A 17,868-nucleotide genomic window follows, 5' to 3' on the forward strand; every position below is an offset into this window, starting at 1 on the left:
TGTGTCCCCAGGAGCGGACAATCCCGGTGGTGGGGACAGGCTGCCAAGGGGATGTCCAAGCATCTTAGCAGAGGGGGATTTTCTCCAACGCCCAGGAAAAACCCCTGGTGGTTCCCAGTCCTGCGGAATGGCAGTCCCAGTGTCACACTTTCCGCTCGCCCCACTGCTGGCTCAGGCAAGGAGTGATGCTCATTAAAACTTGAAATCAAATCTCTCCCCAGTACCCCCGTGCTGGGGGGCAGGGCAGGGTGTCCCCCCACAGGGACCCAAGCTGCAGAGCTGTGGAACACGGGATTGCACCGTGGCCACGGCCAGCATCCCAAACCCCTCCGGCAGCAGCTCGTGGGAATGGGGAAAACAGGGACGCAGGAGCAATGCCGGGGGTTTAATCCGTTTATTTGCCATGAAGCGATCGGAGGAGATGCTCCGGCAGCTTTGTGCCGGCTCCGGGGCTGCCGGCTCGGTGCTGACACCCAGCGCTGCCGTCCTGAAGGGTCCGTGCAGCCCCCGCGGCCAGCCCGGCCTCAGGGCGGGGACGGGGAGCTGCACCCCGGCAACCCCCGAAGGCAGAGCTGCCTGCGGCTGGACAGCGATTTAAGCGCACACAGGGGATGTATCCCGAGAGAGCCCTCTGTGCTGGGACACACAGCGCGGCAGGGAGGGACAGACTGGCACGGCCGGGCTCAGCACCCCACGGTCATGTCCTGGTGATGGCTGGGAGGGGGCTCAGCACCCCACGGTCATGTCCTGGTGATGGCTGGGAGGGGGCTCAGCACCCCACGGTCACACCCTGGTGAGGGCTGGGAGGGGTTTGCAGCGCTGCTTCCATCACATCCCAGTTTGGGGACCAGACACAGCAGCATCCCCTGCCTGGGCTTGCACTCACACTGTGCCTGTCCTTGTCGTAGAAAAAACACAGTAGCCCCAAATTCCTGTGCCCACATCCAGCTGGGAGAGAAGCTCTTTGAGCCTCTCTCTGAGCGTGAGGATGGCAGGATTTGGTCTGTGAGGGTGCTGAGTGCTGGGCTGGCATGATCCCAAGAAGGGTTTGTCAGTGTGGAGGTCCAGCTGCCCCCCGAGCCCCAGGGGAGCAGGATTTAGCCCTTGGTTGTGCCAGTGGGGATGCTGAGCTCCAGGCTGGGCTGCTGTGAGCAATGGCACTGTCCCCATTGGGGTCCCAACCCCAGGGGTCCTGCTGCTTCCCATGCCTGTGGCTGAGGATGGGGGACACTGTCCAGCACCTGGAGCAGCTCAGTACTGCACTGTGCCCCCCAGCACTCCCATAAAATCAGGACTCTGTGGAGCCAGGGCATGTCCCAGCCCTGGGGAACACCATCCAGGCAGGCATCAGCTTCATTAGCAGGGTCCAACCCCGGTCTAACCCCATCCCACCCGTCTGGAGGAAGGGATGGAGCATGCTAGGGGAGAGGGAAGACCAGAGGAATAAAGGAGCCACCCCCTCCCCAAGCCCTAGGGCTTTGCTTTGGACACTGCAAATTAGATTTTCTGAAAAGGAAATGTTTTACAGGCCATAAATTGTCTCAAAAGAAAAGGGGGATGGGGGGGCAGAGAAAATTGTGCAATTTTTTTCTTTTTTTTTCCCCTCTCTGGATGGAAAAACAGGGGTGATGTGGCTGGAGCACCGTGGCAGGAGCTGGCTGGGAGCTGCTGCCATGGTGCCCCAGCTCCCGTGCTGGTGCCCGCTAGGTGCCCGTGTGCCTTTCTGTCTTCGGCTTCTTCTGTCGCTTTTTGCCTTTATTTTTGGGTTCGGTTTTCTCTGCAACAGAAAAAGGAGAAGGAAAGGAGTGCTCGCTCGTTGGCCAGGCACCATGACCTGACCTGAGCCCCATCCATGGGATGCTGATCCCATATCCTCCTTCAAGGTGTTAGTGCTGGACCCAGTTTCTGATTTTGGGGACCCCAGAGTCTTCTCCCAGGCGTGAAACAGCAGTGTGGGTCTGTGGGGGGTCTGGGTGTGCTGATGGCACGGGCACAGGGACACAGGTGTGTTGTCCCCACATCTCCCATGGCTGGGCTCTCAGTCCTGGTACCCCCAAATCCCCAGGAATGGGGTGGGGCAGCTCAACCCAAGCAGAAGCTGCCTGGAGAAACCCCACTTCTCTCTGATGAGCACTGTGGGTGCTGGAGAGGGGCAGGGGCTGCACCAACACCCCAAAGCCATGGCACAGCCGTGCTCAGCTCTGCTGTGATGTGGGAACCTGCCCTCCACCGTGGGACCCACGGGAGGATTTGGGCATGCTGGGGAGCAAGGTGGCTTTGGGGTGCACCCTTGCACAGGTGCTAATTCTCTCTCCCTGTGGCTGCCTCCACATGAGGATGGTCCCCATCCCAGTGGCACAACCAGCGTGCTGGTGGAGCCTGGCTGTGTCCCAGCTCAACCCACTGCCAGCTTTGCAGGGTCAGGCTGTTGGCACCCAAACCTTTGCCCACCCTGAGAAGCTGCCACACACCCTGCAGCTGGCCGAGGTGTTGGTGCTGAGACACCAAAGAAAGGGGGTTCAGGATAAACCCTGCTGTGCCATGGCTCTGCTGGGAGGGGTTCCAAGCTGTGGATCAGAATGGTTGCCCCAAAAACTGGGCACTTTGTGGGTCCTTGCCCCCGGTGCCCACTCCAGTTAGTGTCACATGGGGGGGGTTCAGTGTCGAGAGGGGCACAAGGGACCATGACTGTCCCCGGCGCTGCGTGTGCCAGCACTGTTGTCCCCAGTCCCTTCTGAGGACTCCAGTTCTTGTCCTGGCTGGCTCTGAAGCCCTGTTTCTCAGCTCTGATCTCCAGACAGTTGCCACCCACAAAGGAGAGGGCACGGCACGCACGCCAAGTGTCTGGAGAGCGGGACAGACACCCAAGGCAGATTTACAGCAGCGCGAGGGGTTTGTGCCACGGCCAAGCGCGGCGGCTTTTCCCTTCCAGCCGCCTGGATGGCTCAGAAGTGGTGGCACAAATCTCTCATCACACGGTCGGGTTCGGCCGCCTGCCCTGGCTCGCCTGGGCTGGGGGTGCCTCAGATGCATCAAGTGAACTCCTCGTCCTCCTCCAGCATCTGGATCCCATAACCCAGCACTTGGCCAGGCGGGCAGGAGCCTGGGAGCGAGGGCAGACACACGCAGGGACTCCAAACAGCCTGCCCAGGAGTGGGGGACATGGAGGGGCTGCTCTCCCCTGAGGGGGTTGCTTGGGGGGCACTCATGGGATTCCTTCTGCTGGGCAGGGGACAGAGCTGTCTCTGAAGCTGATCCCAGGTAGCAGCCTCAAGAACAGAGTCCTGCCAGTCCCTGAGCCCACCACTGTAGCCCCATGGCTTCCAGCTTGCAGGAGCACAGGCAGAGGGAAAAGGCCAAGCACTTTTTTGAGGTGCCAGTGCCTTCCCAGTAGCCTCACAAGATGAGGTGTCCCTGAGACACAGGACAGCAGTCCCTTCCAGTGGGACCCACCGTGTGCCAGGCAGGGCACGGTGCTCCAGGACACAGTGCTCTGGAGCAGCCTGTCCTCCCACACTAAATTTCTTCCATCAAACTATCACCAGCTCTGCGGGTCTGGAGCTGCCACACACCAGCAGGGAGGAGAACATCCTCAAAATCGAAGCCACCTGGCACCCCAAAGACGTGAGCTGGGACCTGGGTGGGGAAGGGAAGCAGCTCCTCTGCACTGTCAGCAGGAAAATATTACTTATGATTGATGCTGCTGGGATGCAACCTCTCTCCTGGCTCCGTGGCCCTCGCCCAGCACGCACGTCCTCTGCTGCTGCCCCCCTTCATCCTTTTTCTCTCCACCCTCACAGTCCTGTCCTCTCTGATCCCCGCCACGCTGGCGGTGCCGGCTCGTCCCGCGGCGCAGCGATCCCGCAGCCCCGAACCGCAACCCTCGCTGGCTCAGATCTGCTGCCAGGCACTCCACATCGGTATCTCATGCATCCCCCCTGCTGCCAGTTATTAAGTGGAGATTTATTAGGGTAGCTTCAGTCCAGACGCCTGCATCCAAAAATGACATCAGCCACGTCCTGGTTCCCATGGCCAGCCCTGCACCCGCGCACGCACCGCCCGGACAGACCCTGCAGCGGCTCTGGCGTGTGAAAGGTGGGAGATCCCCGAGCCAGGGAGCCCCCAGCCTGGGAATGAGGTGGGGGGAAGTGCAGGAGCGTGAGTGAACATCTGGCCAGATGAGCCATGGACGGGCACTGTGCCCTGGGGTGTCTCCCAAAACCTTGGCTATCAGAAATCCCCTGGGTGATGCCCTCCTGCTCTATGAGTGTTCCAGCTTTTAGGGAGCTCAGAGGTTTTTGCAGGAACCTCCCCTGTGTGTCTCAACCCTCCTTACCCACAGCTGCAGCACAGAAAGCCTCCCTTCACGTCGTGGCAGGATGGGAGCTGGAGCTCGGCAGCCTCATCCCACCACGGCGGTTCGTGCCAGTGCCCAGCCCAGCCCAGTCCGGCATGGAAGGGGACACTGGCTCGTCCCAGGCAGTCTCGGGGACTGCCAGGTGGGAGCAGCCAGCCCTAGGGCTGCTCAGCACATGTGCCTGAGATGACGGCTTTACCCAGAGTTTCAAAATGCTTGGGGGATGACAGCACGGTCCGCCGGCCACTGCCAGACCCCCGCTGCCACCGTCCTCCTGCAGCGCCCCTCGGGCTCACTTCGGAGGGCCGCGGAGCTGTCCCCAGCCCCGGCGGCGCGGCGCTCACCTCCCGGGCAGTGCTTCTTCATGCGGCACCTCCTGGTCTCCAGCAGCGCGGGGCAGGCAGTGCCCTCCTCCCGGGCAGCCTCCGGCGCCTCCCGCACCCGCGTCTCCACACCCCACCTGCAGCCGCAGGTCCGGCTCTCGTGGGTACAGGCGCTCCACTCGCTCCAGGGGCCCGGCTCGCACGTCTCTGCAGCGACAGGGACAGGATGGGTGACCCTCGGAGCCAGGCACGTCCCCGGGACGGCGGGCACGGGTGGGTGCTGCTTACCTTGGCACTCGCGGGTGCCGGGCTGTGCCGCAGTGCCGGGGGGGCACTGCCGGAAACACTGGCCCTTGTACAAGTAAAACTTGTCCTTGCACTTCATGCAGAAGTCTCTGCTGAAGCAGCTCTCGCAGCTGGGCGACCTGCACTCTGCCGGGAGGGACGGCCGGTCAGCGGGACCCAAACCCACCGGGGGCCAAACCCTGCGGGGTCCAGGCTGCGGCTCTGGCCAAGGGAAAAGGGGACGAAGCCCCCCCAAGCCGGCCGGCCCTGGATCCAGCGCCGCCAGGAACGCTGTGGGAAATGAAGCCATCGCCCTTCCCGCAGCGCTGGGACCCGCAGGGTGCCGAGGGGAGCAGGGGGCACTAGCAGGAGCAGGGGGAACCCGTACTTGTGCATCTGTTGACCTCCAGACCCCGCACGCCGAAGTAGCCTGGGGGACACGTGTGGACGCACATCCCGTACTGGCGGATGCCGTCCCTCCAGATCAGCAGGAAGAGCCGGTGGTGGCAGGTGATGCAGCCGTTGTCCTCGGAGCACAGGACGCAGCCCGTGCAGTTTTCCAGCAGGCCAGCACTCGCTGCGGGGACAAATGAGGAGAGGGGCTGTGACACAGGTGCTGAGTGCGGCCCCAGCCCCGTGGCAGCCCCTCTCTGACACACCAGGGGACAGCGCGGTCCTGTCTCCCTGCAAGTGCCACCCCACCTCTCTCTGCTCCTCAAATCCCCACCTCTGACCACGCTGCAGCCAAGGGACACATGGAGCCATGGCTCCCAGCTTGGCCAGCACTGATGGCCTCCACCCCTCCAAGACCCACACTGAGGGTTTGCCCCATGCCTGCACTGCCCACGGGTGACAGAGACACACCCCAAGCCAGCCTTGCCCATCCCGTGGGAAGTGGAACAACCACGGGGTCAGCGGTGGAAATGTGATCTGACCTGGATTAATCAGTTGATGCCTCTCAAGTGTCAGAGGACAAAAGGGCATTTTGGATGCACTCAAGAGGAGCTGAGGAAAGAATCTGTCTGTTTGCTCAAGAGCCTCTGCTGCCTGCCTGGCTGCCTGCGCTGCACTCCCAGGCTGTGGGAGAGTGACTGACCCTGAGGTGGGTGACCTCTGTTCTCAGGGACAAGGACAGGGTGCCAACATCCCCCAGGCCACACAAACACCACCAACTGCTCCTGCTCTCCGAGCCCACAGAAAAGCCACAAAAGGGGGCACTGAACTCCTGCATGCAAGCATCCAGTGCCTTCACCATGCCCCTTTGTTGGGAGCTGTCTGCTTGGCTCTGGCACCACAGCCTGAGCAGCAGTGACAGTGCCACAAGCCCTGGTACAGCATGCTCAGGACGTGGGCTCTATAGAACCATAGGATCACAGAATGGTTTGGGTTGGAAGAGACCTTCAAGATCACCTCAAGCCCCCCACCATGGGCAGGGACACCTCCCACTAAGGGTGCTACAAGCCTGAGCCACCTGCTGGGTGCTGCCCGGCACAGACAGACTCAGCCCCGGGAGCAATGCCTGGCACTGGCCCCTCTGGCCCCAGACGCTGCACCAGAGGGGTCTCATGCTTGTGGGGCTGGGGCAGAGGTGCTGGGAAGCCGGGGGGATGCTGGCAGAGGATTCTGTCAGACGATGATGGTGGGCAGTGCCTCACAGCCCCCGCTGGTCCCTGGCACCACGGTGCTGTGGTGCCATGCAGTTGTCCCCAAGCTGGCTCACCCCAGTCCCTTCTCTGGGACGGCAGCAGGGCCAGGAGCCCTCATTAGAGCCGCGTCTGCTGGGAGCGCTAACGAAGCACCTTGGATCCATTAAGTTGTTATGGTCTCCGTTACATATTTACCAAACGCTGACAACATTTGTGTTCCTGGCTGCAGCTGGAGTGGCTTCCCTGGAGACCCGTGGATTTACGAGCCTCTTTCCCTTCCCTAATTCTTTTTGATATTTAGGGGGTTTTTTTTGCTGCTCTCCTTCCACCTCCAGCCAGGGCAAAGAAGGTGGGGAACCCTGGATAGGCTCCAGGGCCTCCTTCCTCTCACTGGCTTTGGAAATAATCCCATGGTATGGAGCTGGGAGAAGTGGGGAGCCCTCCTCCACTCCACAGTGCTGCTGGCATGGCACACAAGTCTCTGCCACCAAGAGTGACCCTGGCAGCCACCACAGAGAGCAACAGAATGTGGCTCACTCCTAAACCTTGGGCTTGAGGATTAGGAACGAGAGGTGGGTTCATCTCCTCCTGTCCAGTGGTGATGGCAGAGTGCAGGGCTGAGCTGGGATGGGCACCGGGCATGGGCCACAGTGGGTACCTGAGTTTGTTAGACATGGGTGTGACATCCCCCATCTCTGCCCACCCTATGCCAGTCCTGCTGGGAACCATGGGTCCCTGGGGCACTGGACTGCCCAGACCAGAGCTCCAGTGGCAGTAGGGAGGCTGTGGGTGCTGCAGCATCTTCTGTGGCTCCTGGACCCTGTGCTGGCTTTTCTGTGTGGGTTATCCCAGGGTATATAACGTGTCTGGGGTGTGAAGCCACAGCCAGACCCCCAGGCTGCCAAGACCTGAGGCCTTGGGAGCACTGAGTTACCCAGCACCAAGCAGTGGTAGCTGGAGCCCCTCTTGGTGCTTGGCTGTTTCCCATCAGGGGTGTTTTGGCCACCAGCCTGGCCACCCACATCATCACCCACACCTACTGCCTCCGCATGCCTTTAACATGCAACAGCTTCAAGGAAGCTCTCCAGGCTCCAGCCCTGAGAGCCTGGTCCTGGCAGGTCCTGCCCCTAGCCTGGCACTCCTGGCATTCCTGGCACAGGGCTGAGAACCAGCCCTGGACCCACCCCACACAGCCAGCTGGCACTGCCTGGCACTGCCCAGCGAGGGGACACGAGCCAGTGCCCAAGGGAGGGGGCACAGCCCCAGCACACCCTGCCCTTGCCCAGGCACGGAGCAGGGGCTCAGCTGGTGCCTCTTCCTGGGGAAAGGATGGGGCAGGGCACAGGCAGTGCCTGCTGTGGCTCTGAGCATCCTTCCAGGACATTTTACTCCTAAGGCACTTAGGAGAAAGGAAATATCAGAAAATCAGCCCATTTTGTGCTATCCCCACTGTGTCTGGCTCTGCTGGGGTTGGCAGAGCTGGTCCCAGTGCCAGCCAGTGTCCCTCGTGTCCTGCCAGCCCCAAAGGCAGGGCTGGCACCGGGCAGGCAGGGCTCTGCACCTTCCACACTGCCAAGCCAGCCCCGTGCCACGCACCCAGAGGGGGCACAGAGGGTCCCCAAAGGGGCTCAGGGCGAGGGGCTGGGGGTTTGCTGGTTGCTGGCACCTCCAGCCCCGGTTCACAGCTCCTTCCTGCTCCGAGCAGGCAGGACAGGCAGCCTGGTGTCCCAAAGCCACCCCGCACACCCGAGCGGGACGAGCCCACCCTGCACACTGTACCTTGCTTCTTCCACCGGTTCTGCGTGAGCATTTCCATGGAGCTGATGAATAACAGCAACATGAATATTATCCACTGCATCTGGGCAGGAGTGGTGTCGGACAGGGAAGAAATCAAATCATCCAAGCGGCTGGCGGGCTCGGCTCCTGCCAGAGCCGGTGAGGGGTGGTGGGAGGGCGACGAGCGGCTCCGGGCTCACACCATCCCACCGAGCTTCGGACACACAGCCACACTTCAGGGCAGCTTCAGCCGGCGGCGGTGGGGCAGGCTGGGGCTGTCAGGCCCGGGGAGTGCTCATGGTGCCGGGGAAGTGCCGGCTGCTCCAGGGAGCTCTGCCTTTATAGTCAGTGTCAGCCCCCTCTCCTCACCCTCCCTTTCAAAATAATAATAATCCTAAAAAAAAAAAATAAAAAAATCCCCAGCAGCAACAAAGCGACTGGCAAACGCCCTGGCTGGATCCCCCCGGAGCACTCCAGCCACCACCTCGGCTGGGAACCGTCCCGCCGTCCCGCCGCGGTCCGACTGTCCCGCTGCCATCCCAGCGCCGGGGTCACAGCGAAGCCCCCTGCGATTTTGGGGGGGTGGAGCCAGGAGGGTGACGCTGCCTGCGCCGGCCCCCCCAGCTCAGCCCCCCCAGCTCAGCCCCCCAGCTCAGCCCCCCGGCTCAGCCCCTCCAGCTCAGCCCCCCCAGCTCAGCCCCCCGGCTCAGCCCCCGGGCAGGGCAGGGCTGAGCCCCCCGGGCAGGGCTGAGCCCCCCGGTCGCCGGGAGCCGTGGTGGGTCTCCGGCAGCTCCGGCGGCGGCTGCGGGTCTGCCCCGGCTGTCCCCAGGGTTGCAGCTGACTCTGATTTTCCGAGCGCTTCTTAACTCACCTCCCTCCGAGCTGCGGGAGCGAAGCTGAGCCGAGCCGAGCTGTGCCAAGCTGTTCCAAGCCAAGACGAGCTCAGTGCGCTGTTCTGGGCTCCCATGAGGCTGTCCACACCCCTTGTCCCACGCTGTGCTCCCCAAATCCCACCCTAGGGGCTGTGCTTGAGGTGGGGCGCAGGGCAGGAGGGGGACACCTCACTCGCCAGGTACCCAGGTGACCCACGGGCACAGGTCCCCATCGTGGCAGCCCCACGTGCTCGTCCCGTTGTCCCAACCCTGTGCCACAGCCTGGTGACCTCCCAGCCGGGGCTCCGGGGCCACTGGCCACCAGTGACAGCGCCAGTGACAGAGCCAGTGACAGCACATTCCCTCCTGTCATCACCACATGCAAACCAGCACACGGTGCCCCTCTCCTCTCCCCAGAGGGGCACAGAGAGACTTTCGGGGCACACAGGACCCCCCTGAGCACCCCGGGGCAGATCAGCATCCACCTGCTCATCCCAGCGAGCTGCAGGGCTCCTTTCCACCCGGGATGCTCTGGGTGTGCATTGCCTGGGAGGGAGGAATGGGCTGGGGTGTGAGAACAGCAAACCCATGGCACCGGAGGGGAGCAGCCACGGGGCTGCAGTGCATGTGTCCATCGGTGTCCTGGGTGTCCAGCCATGCCTGGGACAGTACATTGGGGTTAAGCTTCTCTCTACCCCTCGAATTTCTCCCTCCTGTTTCCCTTCTCTCCCCCAGCCCCCTGAGCCTCTCTCCCCACCTCTCCCATCCGGCACTGCTGCGTTTCATTCCTGAAGGGTTAATGATCAGACAACAAAGGAGCCATTTCAGACCCCTTTGGCCTCACTGTAGGAAACCAGGAGTAATAGCTGAGGAAACCAGGAGTAATAATGGTTAGGATCACTTTAGGTTGTTTTTTTTTTTCTAATTATGAAATAAATTGAAAAATTACACATAAAATGCATAAATTGCAGCATCTGGCTCAGACGAAATTTCCATAAACAACCAAACCTGCAGCATGGCATCACCACCAGGAGTCTGCAGGGGCTGGGGCCCATGTGGACATGGGCATGCTGCTGCCATCCCAGCACAGAAGAATAGGAACATGGCAATGGCATTGGGGATATCTGAGTGTCTCCAAACCCTGGCTGCAGGCAGCTGCATCGGTGACTGGGATGGGACGTGGATGCCACAGGGCAAGGAGGTTCCACAAGTCCTGTTGGGTGCCAGCACAGCTGCCCTGGAGCCCACAGGGAATTTCCTTGTCCAGAGCTGGAAGGCAAACACTGGGCAAGGGCCAGGGAAGCACGTCATTCCAGGTCACACTCCCTGGCTGCTGGCACGGGTGAGCAGATATTGGCACAAGCCCTGCCAGGGTGACCCCTCGCAGGAGGACGCACTAATTAGCCAGCTCTCATTAGTGCTGGATCCTGGGGGCACCACATGGCCATCGCTCAGCCCATGCCCAGCTGCTTGGGATCACGGGGCATTTGCCAAGGGCGGCACAGCCGCTGTCCCCATGCCCCTGCTGCTGTGCCAGCTACCCCTGCGAGAGCAGAGAAATCCACACGTTTCCCTTAATTTGTGTATTTATGACAAATCCTGCTGCCGGCGGGAGGAGAGGCGGTGTCTGCTGTTCAGCTGGGCACCTGGCAACCCTCTGTTGTGCTGGGAGGGGTCTGGGGGGCGGCGGGAGGGGGAAGCCCAGCCGATGGTGCCAGGGCAGCGCCCGCGGTGACTCAGGGGTGATGTCGGCGAGAAGCGAGGCTGAGCCGCGGGTGCCGCTGGCAGCTCCCGGCTCCTCACGCAGCCCCAATCCACGCCAGCACAGAGGGAATGAAATGTTCCTCCTCCGTCTTCCAAAGCAGAAGGGAGAAAGTGTCCAGAAAGATAATTTGGAAAGTTTGTTTGACACTTGAGCACACTTTCATCTTCGGAAAAATCTTGGTGACCTTCCAAAGCTGCACCGCCTGCTTCCCGGCACGGCAGGCGCCCCAGGGCACACGCCCGTGGCACCATCCCAGTGGCTGCTCTCGGGATGCTCAGGGCTCTGGAGGGGACGGTGCGGTCCCGCCGGGCCCGCAGGTCAGCAGGGATGCGGGCACAGAGGTGGGGACAGGGATGTGGGCACAGGGATGTGGGCACAGGGATGCGGGCACAGGGATGCGGGCACAGGGATGCAGGTGCACGGATGCTCCTAGCAAAGGTAATAAAGCAAAAATTGAATGTCTGGAGACAGGAAGGGGCAGGGGGATGGAGGAGCCCCTGGGTGAGGGCGGGGTTTTCTCCACAGGTGCCATGAGCTCCCAGCAGTCGCGAGGGCTGCGAGGGATCCTCCCCAGTGCATCCCGGGCGATGAATGTGGGTTTGATCAGGGGAGGGTTTGAGCGGATGGTAGCGGATAAGGAAGAAAAATATTTGGCATTCCTCTCCCATCATAACAAGCCCAGATGCTTGGACGGTGGCAGCCCACTTCCCACAGGAATGGAAAGTCACAGCTGCTCTCGCGCCAGTTCGGCAGAGGCCCTCTCCCTGCTCTTAGGAAAAGCCAGCTCCACCTCTCGCTGCACCGCAGCCCTCGCTGGCATCCCGTGACATGGCTCCCTCCATCACCCGGTCCCTGGGGGTGGCACTGCCCATTTGGAGCAGGGAAATGTGCTGGGAAAGGCCAAGTATGAGATTTACTGCTGCTCTGGCTGGTGCTCCTTGCCACATGCCAACACGTTGGGAATACCTGGATTAGCACAGCCCTGCGAGGGAGGAGTGCTCTGGGGAGGCTGATGCTGTGGGAAGCATTAATGGGAAGCAGCTCCTGTCTGGTCAGAGCTGGTGGGAGCAACTCCAGCCCCAACTCACCACCTCCCAAGCCAGCACAGAGCCAGTGAGGCCCCTCAATGCTGGGGTGCCATCAGCTCTCCCAGATGAGAAGGAAGGTGTGAAGGTGGCTGATTGTAGTGTTGACTTTGCCAAGTGCAGCCCGCAGCACGCTCATGGCACATTTGCTCTCCCCTCCTCCTCCTCTTCCTCCTTTTCCTTCTCCTTTTCCTCCTTCTCCTCCTCCTCCTCATGCCACACTTCAGCCATTGCTGGGTTTGTGCCACCCGCCATTCCTGCTGTTCTCAGGGAATGTGGCATTCCAAGAGGCTCAAGATTTGCCATAAATCACGTCCTTCATCCCCGAGCGGGCTTTGGAGCTCCACATCTCTCCTTGGCTCCTCTGGCTTGCTCCAGTCCTGGACGCCAACGTGGCTGCACAGCCTACAAGTGCTCCAGCTGCCAAAACAGGAGCAAAACCCAAAGAGGGAATTGGCATCAAGTGGCACTGAAGGCCAAGGGGCAGCAAGAGTAGGAGAGAGAGCCGGGAGGAAAGGGAAGACAAGCAGTGAGATGAGAGGGAAGGCTTGGTGTCGAAACTGAATTCCTGGTCCATGTCAGCAGAGCAGATTTCCAGTGTTTATTTTATCTCTTTAGCTGAGCCCCTTTGAGGCAGAATATATTAAATGGCCTGACTTTATATAATGGAAATAATTGAAACAATACTGCCGCTTCCAGCGGCAACGTGCCGTGATTTCAGCCAAGAGTGGCCAGCCTCCTCGAGGTGGTGGGGACAGCCGCCGCCGCCGCCGCTGGCGCTCGTTCGCTGGTGATTGCTGACACATGTCAGCGTCGCCTTCCAATTTCCGTACAGCTGCGGGAGCGGGGAGAACACCCGGCGGCTGGCGCGGGTGGGCTCCGCGCCGGCCAGCACCGACGGGCGCGGGGAGGGAAGGACGGCGTCCCCACGGCCGGATCTCCGCTCTGCGGGGCTGCGGTGGCGGCACGGCTGGGGTTTCCCAAGGGGAGGTGGTGTTGGGGCAGCGCTCTCAGGTAGCCAGGTGAGGCTGGTGGAATGGGGAGAAGCTTGGGAGGATGGAGGGTGTGAGGGTGTGCTCGCTCGCGGCGTGAACGGTTGAACTGGGAGCTCGATATTCACTGGAGAAGGTGAAGGGAGGAGGTGAACGTGAAGGCCAGGGGTTGTTGAAGGTTTTATCGGTTTTATCCAACTCTGCCCCAGCAGTGCGTGATGTTGGGGCAGGGAAAGGCCCCCAGCATCCCTGTAGGAAAGTGTGGTATTCACACGCCCTCTGAACAGAGAGAAGTTGTGAGACAAGCAGAGAAGGAAAACATAATTCTTATCTCGCTTGCTGTGCTAAGGTGGAATGCAAAATGGAGACTGTTTACCCAAAGTGAGGATGTTTTGTTCTCTTGGCCTATCAGGGCCAAGAGCTGTGTGTGTGTTGGACTGTCACGAGACAGTCAAGAGAGAATCGACATGAGTGCAGTTGTGTGCAGTTGTGAGCAAGGGTGAGTGCAAGGCAGATTCAGTTTAGATGCAACGTATATAGTATAGAATAATAAAGTAATTCTTTAGCCTTCTGATAAGACGGAGTCCTCCTCATCATTCTCTCCCCTTCGTTGGGGATCGCCTGTGCAATGACAGGAAAACACTTGCACCAAGCACCATCCTTGAAGCCAACATCAATCTCCATCGCACACGAGCCACTGGAACTCCGTCACTGAAAATCTGTCATCGCTCCTTGAGCGGAGCTGAATGGATGAAACCAGCAAACACGGTGGTGAGGAGCCACCAACCCTGAGCCAGGCCATAAACCAATTCCCATTTGTGGGCACTGCAGGGTTCCAGGGAAAAGCTGGCAGGAGGTGACAGTAAGAGCAACAGCAGGCAAGGTCTTCGAGGAACTGCGACACGGTGTGAAAAGTGCTCCAGCATCTCTACCCACCATTGCAGCCACTCCCCCTGGCTGTGCACAGTGGGGGCTCAGGGAAGCTTTCTCCAAGGAAAGGCAGATGGGACTTGCAGTGTAGGACAGGGAGTCTGGGGCTTGGGGCAGCTGGACTGCAGATTCCTTTGCTGTAGGGAGCTGGAATTCTCCAGATGAGCTGGGTGCTGCTACTGTGCTCAACGGGACCCCTCAGCCTGGGCAAAGCCTGCTCTCCCAGCAAAGCCAAAGCATCAGTGACCATGGAGCATCCTCCTCTGGGCCAGATGTGCCTCTGCTTTCCCTGCAATGAAAATCATGTGTTTGTTACTGGAAGGGAGCGAGGCAGCGGTATTTTAGTATCTGGCCCTCTTCTATTCTCCTAAGAACCATATATGCCAAATTCCAATAGATTTTTTTTTTTTTAATATTTGGACTATTTAAGGAAACTATTGAGAAAGACAGATGGAAGCATCAGTCAGATGGATGTTCCTGGCTCCACGTGAGACAGCACTCAGAAGTCCCATTCTTTTTCAAATAATTTTAATGTGACTACATGGTTCCCTCTCGCACATCATTCCCCAGGAGGGTAAATCCTCTGACTCTGGTGGATGACTCTCACCAGCTGGAATTCAGCAGAAGACAAAAGCTTTGAGCAGGCTGCTGGCTGGGGTTGGGGAAATTCCCCCCTGCAGCCACAGAGCCTAGGGAGGGCTGTGGAAGCAGCCACTGCAGTCATGGCTCTGGTGCCCAAGGCCAGCCCTGCCCATGCCCTGCCACAGCTGCAGCTCCCAGAGCACGTGCTCCCAGTCAGGGGACACGGTGAGAGGCTGAGGTGACCCTGGGCAGTGGAAGACAAGCAAGGTGCCCACCTGTGTGCCCTCAGGGAAGAAAAACTTGGGATATGTGGCTGCACCTGAGCTTGTGCCAGGGCTGAGCCTGATGTTGGTGCTGGCATCACTCAGCTGGGACTCGGCCACCGAAGGCTGTAATGGTGCCTCTGTCTCAAAGTTTACTTTCAAGCCATTTTGCTGATAATCCAACCCCAGTGTCTCAGTTCTAGGAACTGCCCTGGGTCCTCTGGTTGCAGCTGAACGTGGACTTTTGCAGCATCCCAACCCTCACGGACCCTTCTTGGCAGCAGGATGTGATCATTCCGTGACAAAAGCCAGCGGCTCCTCAGCTCCCGCCTGCCCTGGCCAAAGCTGCAGGGATGTGCTCATGCTTTGGACACCAAGCCAGGAGGAAACAGCGTGTCTAGGAGCTTTGTCCTTTGATGGACCCTGCTGTGCTGGCACGGGGTTGGGAAACACCCGATTTAGGTTCATGGTCCACAGGAACTGGAATTTGGGTCACCCACAGGGACATGGGTCCCTCCTCACCCTCCCGGCCTCAGGATCCATCCTCAGTCCTGCTGACATCCCAGCTCTTGGCTCTGTCTCTGGGTCTCTAGGGCACTCCCTCCCATCCCTCCCCTCCAGAACAATCCAGGAACGTGGCACAGCAGGGCCAGCCTGGACTTTGGTCACCAGCCCTGCTGTGGCTGCCAGCACCCCAGGGCCGGCGGCCGTGTGCCACGGTGACTTATAAAGGCTTTTTTTTTCAAAATTAATAACAGGAGGAACACAAACTTTAATATTTCTGAAGTGAAAATGGAGTGATAATTGTATTTAGCCGACATTCAGGAAAATTATTACCACCTGGCAACCCCATTTGTGGCTGACGTCAAAGAGCACCATAAACCACCGTTAGTTTGGAGAACACCAGGGGAAAAAAAAGGAAAAAAAAAGCAGAAATGGTGACCTTTGTATTAAAAAATCCCGGATCAGGAATATCTGGGGATGCTGGACAGAGCAGGTCCCCAGGGCCTGTTTGTCATCAGGAGTTTGACTAACACTCAGGAGTGTCAGCAGATATCGTCCTCAGAGGTTGAAGGAAAAGGCATGGAGAAAAATGTTCCCCTCTCCTTTTTATTTTTTCAGTCTTTTATATCCTGTTTATGCCACTAACAAATTCAATTTTCAGGAGCTGGAATAAAGACAAAGCCAGAGCTGTTTAAAATGGGTTGTGGGCAGCTCCCGCTCAAAGCACACACAGAAGGTTCATCACCCCAAAAAGTACCAAATTGCAGGAGTGGGGGAGAAAAGGGGATTGCAGTGGGACAGTGGAGCTGAAGCAGTGATGGAGAGGGTGCCAGCTGGGTGCCCTGAGCCTCATGCCCACTTCTGAGCATCCGTGCTGCTGCAGCTGGAGGAGGGATACAGGGGCATGGGCTCCAACTGGTCCCCAGTGCCATGGCCGGGCACAAAGCCGTGGCAGCAGGATCTGGCTCATGGAAAGAATTCTTCACTTGGGAATTTGAGCAAAAAAGATTAAATGAAGTAAAAAATGCATGTCACACTATGAAAGCAGAGAAAGAACATTTCCAAATATCCCCAGCCTCCTCTGCGCCCGCACGCACTCCAGGCGCTCTCAGCTGCCCCCTCTCCTTCCCACGGCATTTTGGGGGTTCATGGCTCCCCACCACAGGGCAGAGAGCTCTGTCTTGGCTCTGAGGCAACCACAACATGGAGAGACATCATGACCTGGTGCCCTCATCCCTTTCCATCCATCCCTGGCTGTCTGGGAGGCTCCCAACAGAGCCAACCCGGCCATCATTGCAGTAGGGAGGTTCCAGCACCTTCCTGCAGGCACAGAGTCCCTCCTGCTGAGGTGCCAGCCCTGGCCTAGGGGTGCTCTGGGGTGCAAAGGGTGATGCCAGTCCCAAGGGAACTGGTGCTTCTCAGAGGTCCCCAGAGACAGGGAATAAACCTGCATCAGTTCTTTGCTGGAGGAGAGATATTTCTGCGCAGGAACAGAGATCCTGCAGGATCACAGTGGTGCTTCCCATGGATGGGGATTTCCAGGATCCTGGCATAGCAGTGCTTCCCACTGTGGGCCTGGAGCAGGGCAGCTTCCAGACATCAGCACTGAGGAAAAATCCCATCATACTGTGATGGCCTCCCCAGGTGGAAAATGCCTTCTCCCTTAGGAAAAGGGGATAATTAAAGGCTACTGATGTTTTGAGCTGTTTTACAATGCTGGTTTGTTAATTCAGGCCCTCCTGGAAGACCACACAACAATCCCTGTGCTCCCACACTCTCCCAGCCAGCCCGACAGAAGCAGGGCCAGCAATGGTTCCATCAGCCAAACCAGTTCTGGCTCCAGTGCTCCCAGTTCCAGTGGAGCCACTGGCATGGGGATGTCTGTCTATCCCCACATGGGGATGAGCCCCAGCTCTGCTGACAATGGCAGGGCTGGGAGCACCTGGGTTTGCAGCAGCTTTGGAGTGTCCCTGTCCTTGGCCATCCCAATGGCATCTCACTGAGCCTCAACCAAACAACTGGAGATCACTGAGACCACAAACAAACAGCATTTGATTAGATTACTTTTTTTTTTTTCCTCCTGAAAAAACAAAGAGAAGAGCAGAATTCATATTTCCTGTTCATGTGAAAGGAATTTGCCAGCATGTGGCAGGGAAACCAATGCTGGTGGCCTGGAGAAGTCACCACCTCGTGACTCCAGGAGCAAAGAGGAGCCAGGAGGTGGCTGCCATGGAGGCTCCACACCCAGACACCTGCACGGGGGCACAGGCCGGAGCAGGGAGCTCTTGCCAAGGCTGCAGCTCCCTGAACCTGGGTGCTGGGAAGAGGCAGGGTGGTGTGGCAGGCCAGGCTCAAGCCCCAGTGCTGCCAGGGCCTGAATGTCTCAGCAAAGCAGCAGCAGCACCCAGCCAAGGCTTCAGGAAGGAATTTCAGAAAGGGCTTGGTGTGGCCTCTCTTTTCCCAGATCAAAAGCTGGGATCTGCTCAGC

General features: G+C 59.2%; 1 protein-coding gene across 1 annotated transcript; it reads right to left on the reverse strand.

Moving 5' to 3' along the window:
* Nucleotides 1-389: 389 nt before the first annotated feature.
* Nucleotides 390-8,924, reverse strand: RSPO4 (R-spondin 4). The gene is made up of 5 exons (XM_064391258.1): nucleotides 8,391-8,924; nucleotides 5,354-5,542; nucleotides 4,969-5,112; nucleotides 4,702-4,887; nucleotides 390-1,777 (listed from the first exon to the last, which is right to left on the reverse strand). Exons 1-5 carry the CDS (start codon nucleotides 8,467-8,469, stop codon nucleotides 1,704-1,706), a joined length of 672 nt encoding a protein of 223 aa, XP_064247328.1. The 5' UTR covers nucleotides 8,470-8,924; the 3' UTR covers nucleotides 390-1,703.
* Nucleotides 8,925-17,868: the final 8,944 nt, after the last annotated feature.

The sequence above is a fragment of the Passer domesticus genome, chromosome 16 (assembly GCF_036417665.1).
Source record: "Passer domesticus isolate bPasDom1 chromosome 16, bPasDom1.hap1, whole genome shotgun sequence".
Lineage (NCBI taxonomy): Eukaryota > Metazoa > Chordata > Aves > Passeriformes > Passeridae > Passer > Passer domesticus.

Coding starts and splice junctions, on each gene's coding strand:
- RSPO4 (XM_064391258.1), bottom strand. CDS start 8,469: ATGCAGTGGATAATATTCATGTTGCTGTTATTCATCAGCTCCATGGAA. Junction 5,543..8,390: donor GAACCGGTGGAAGAAGCAAG/GTACAGTGTGCA, acceptor TTGTCCCCGCAG/CGAGTGCTGGCCTGCTGGAA. Junction 4,888..4,968: donor CGGCACCCGCGAGTGCCAAG/GTAAGCAGCACC, acceptor CTGTCGCTGCAG/AGACGTGCGAGCCGGGCCCC.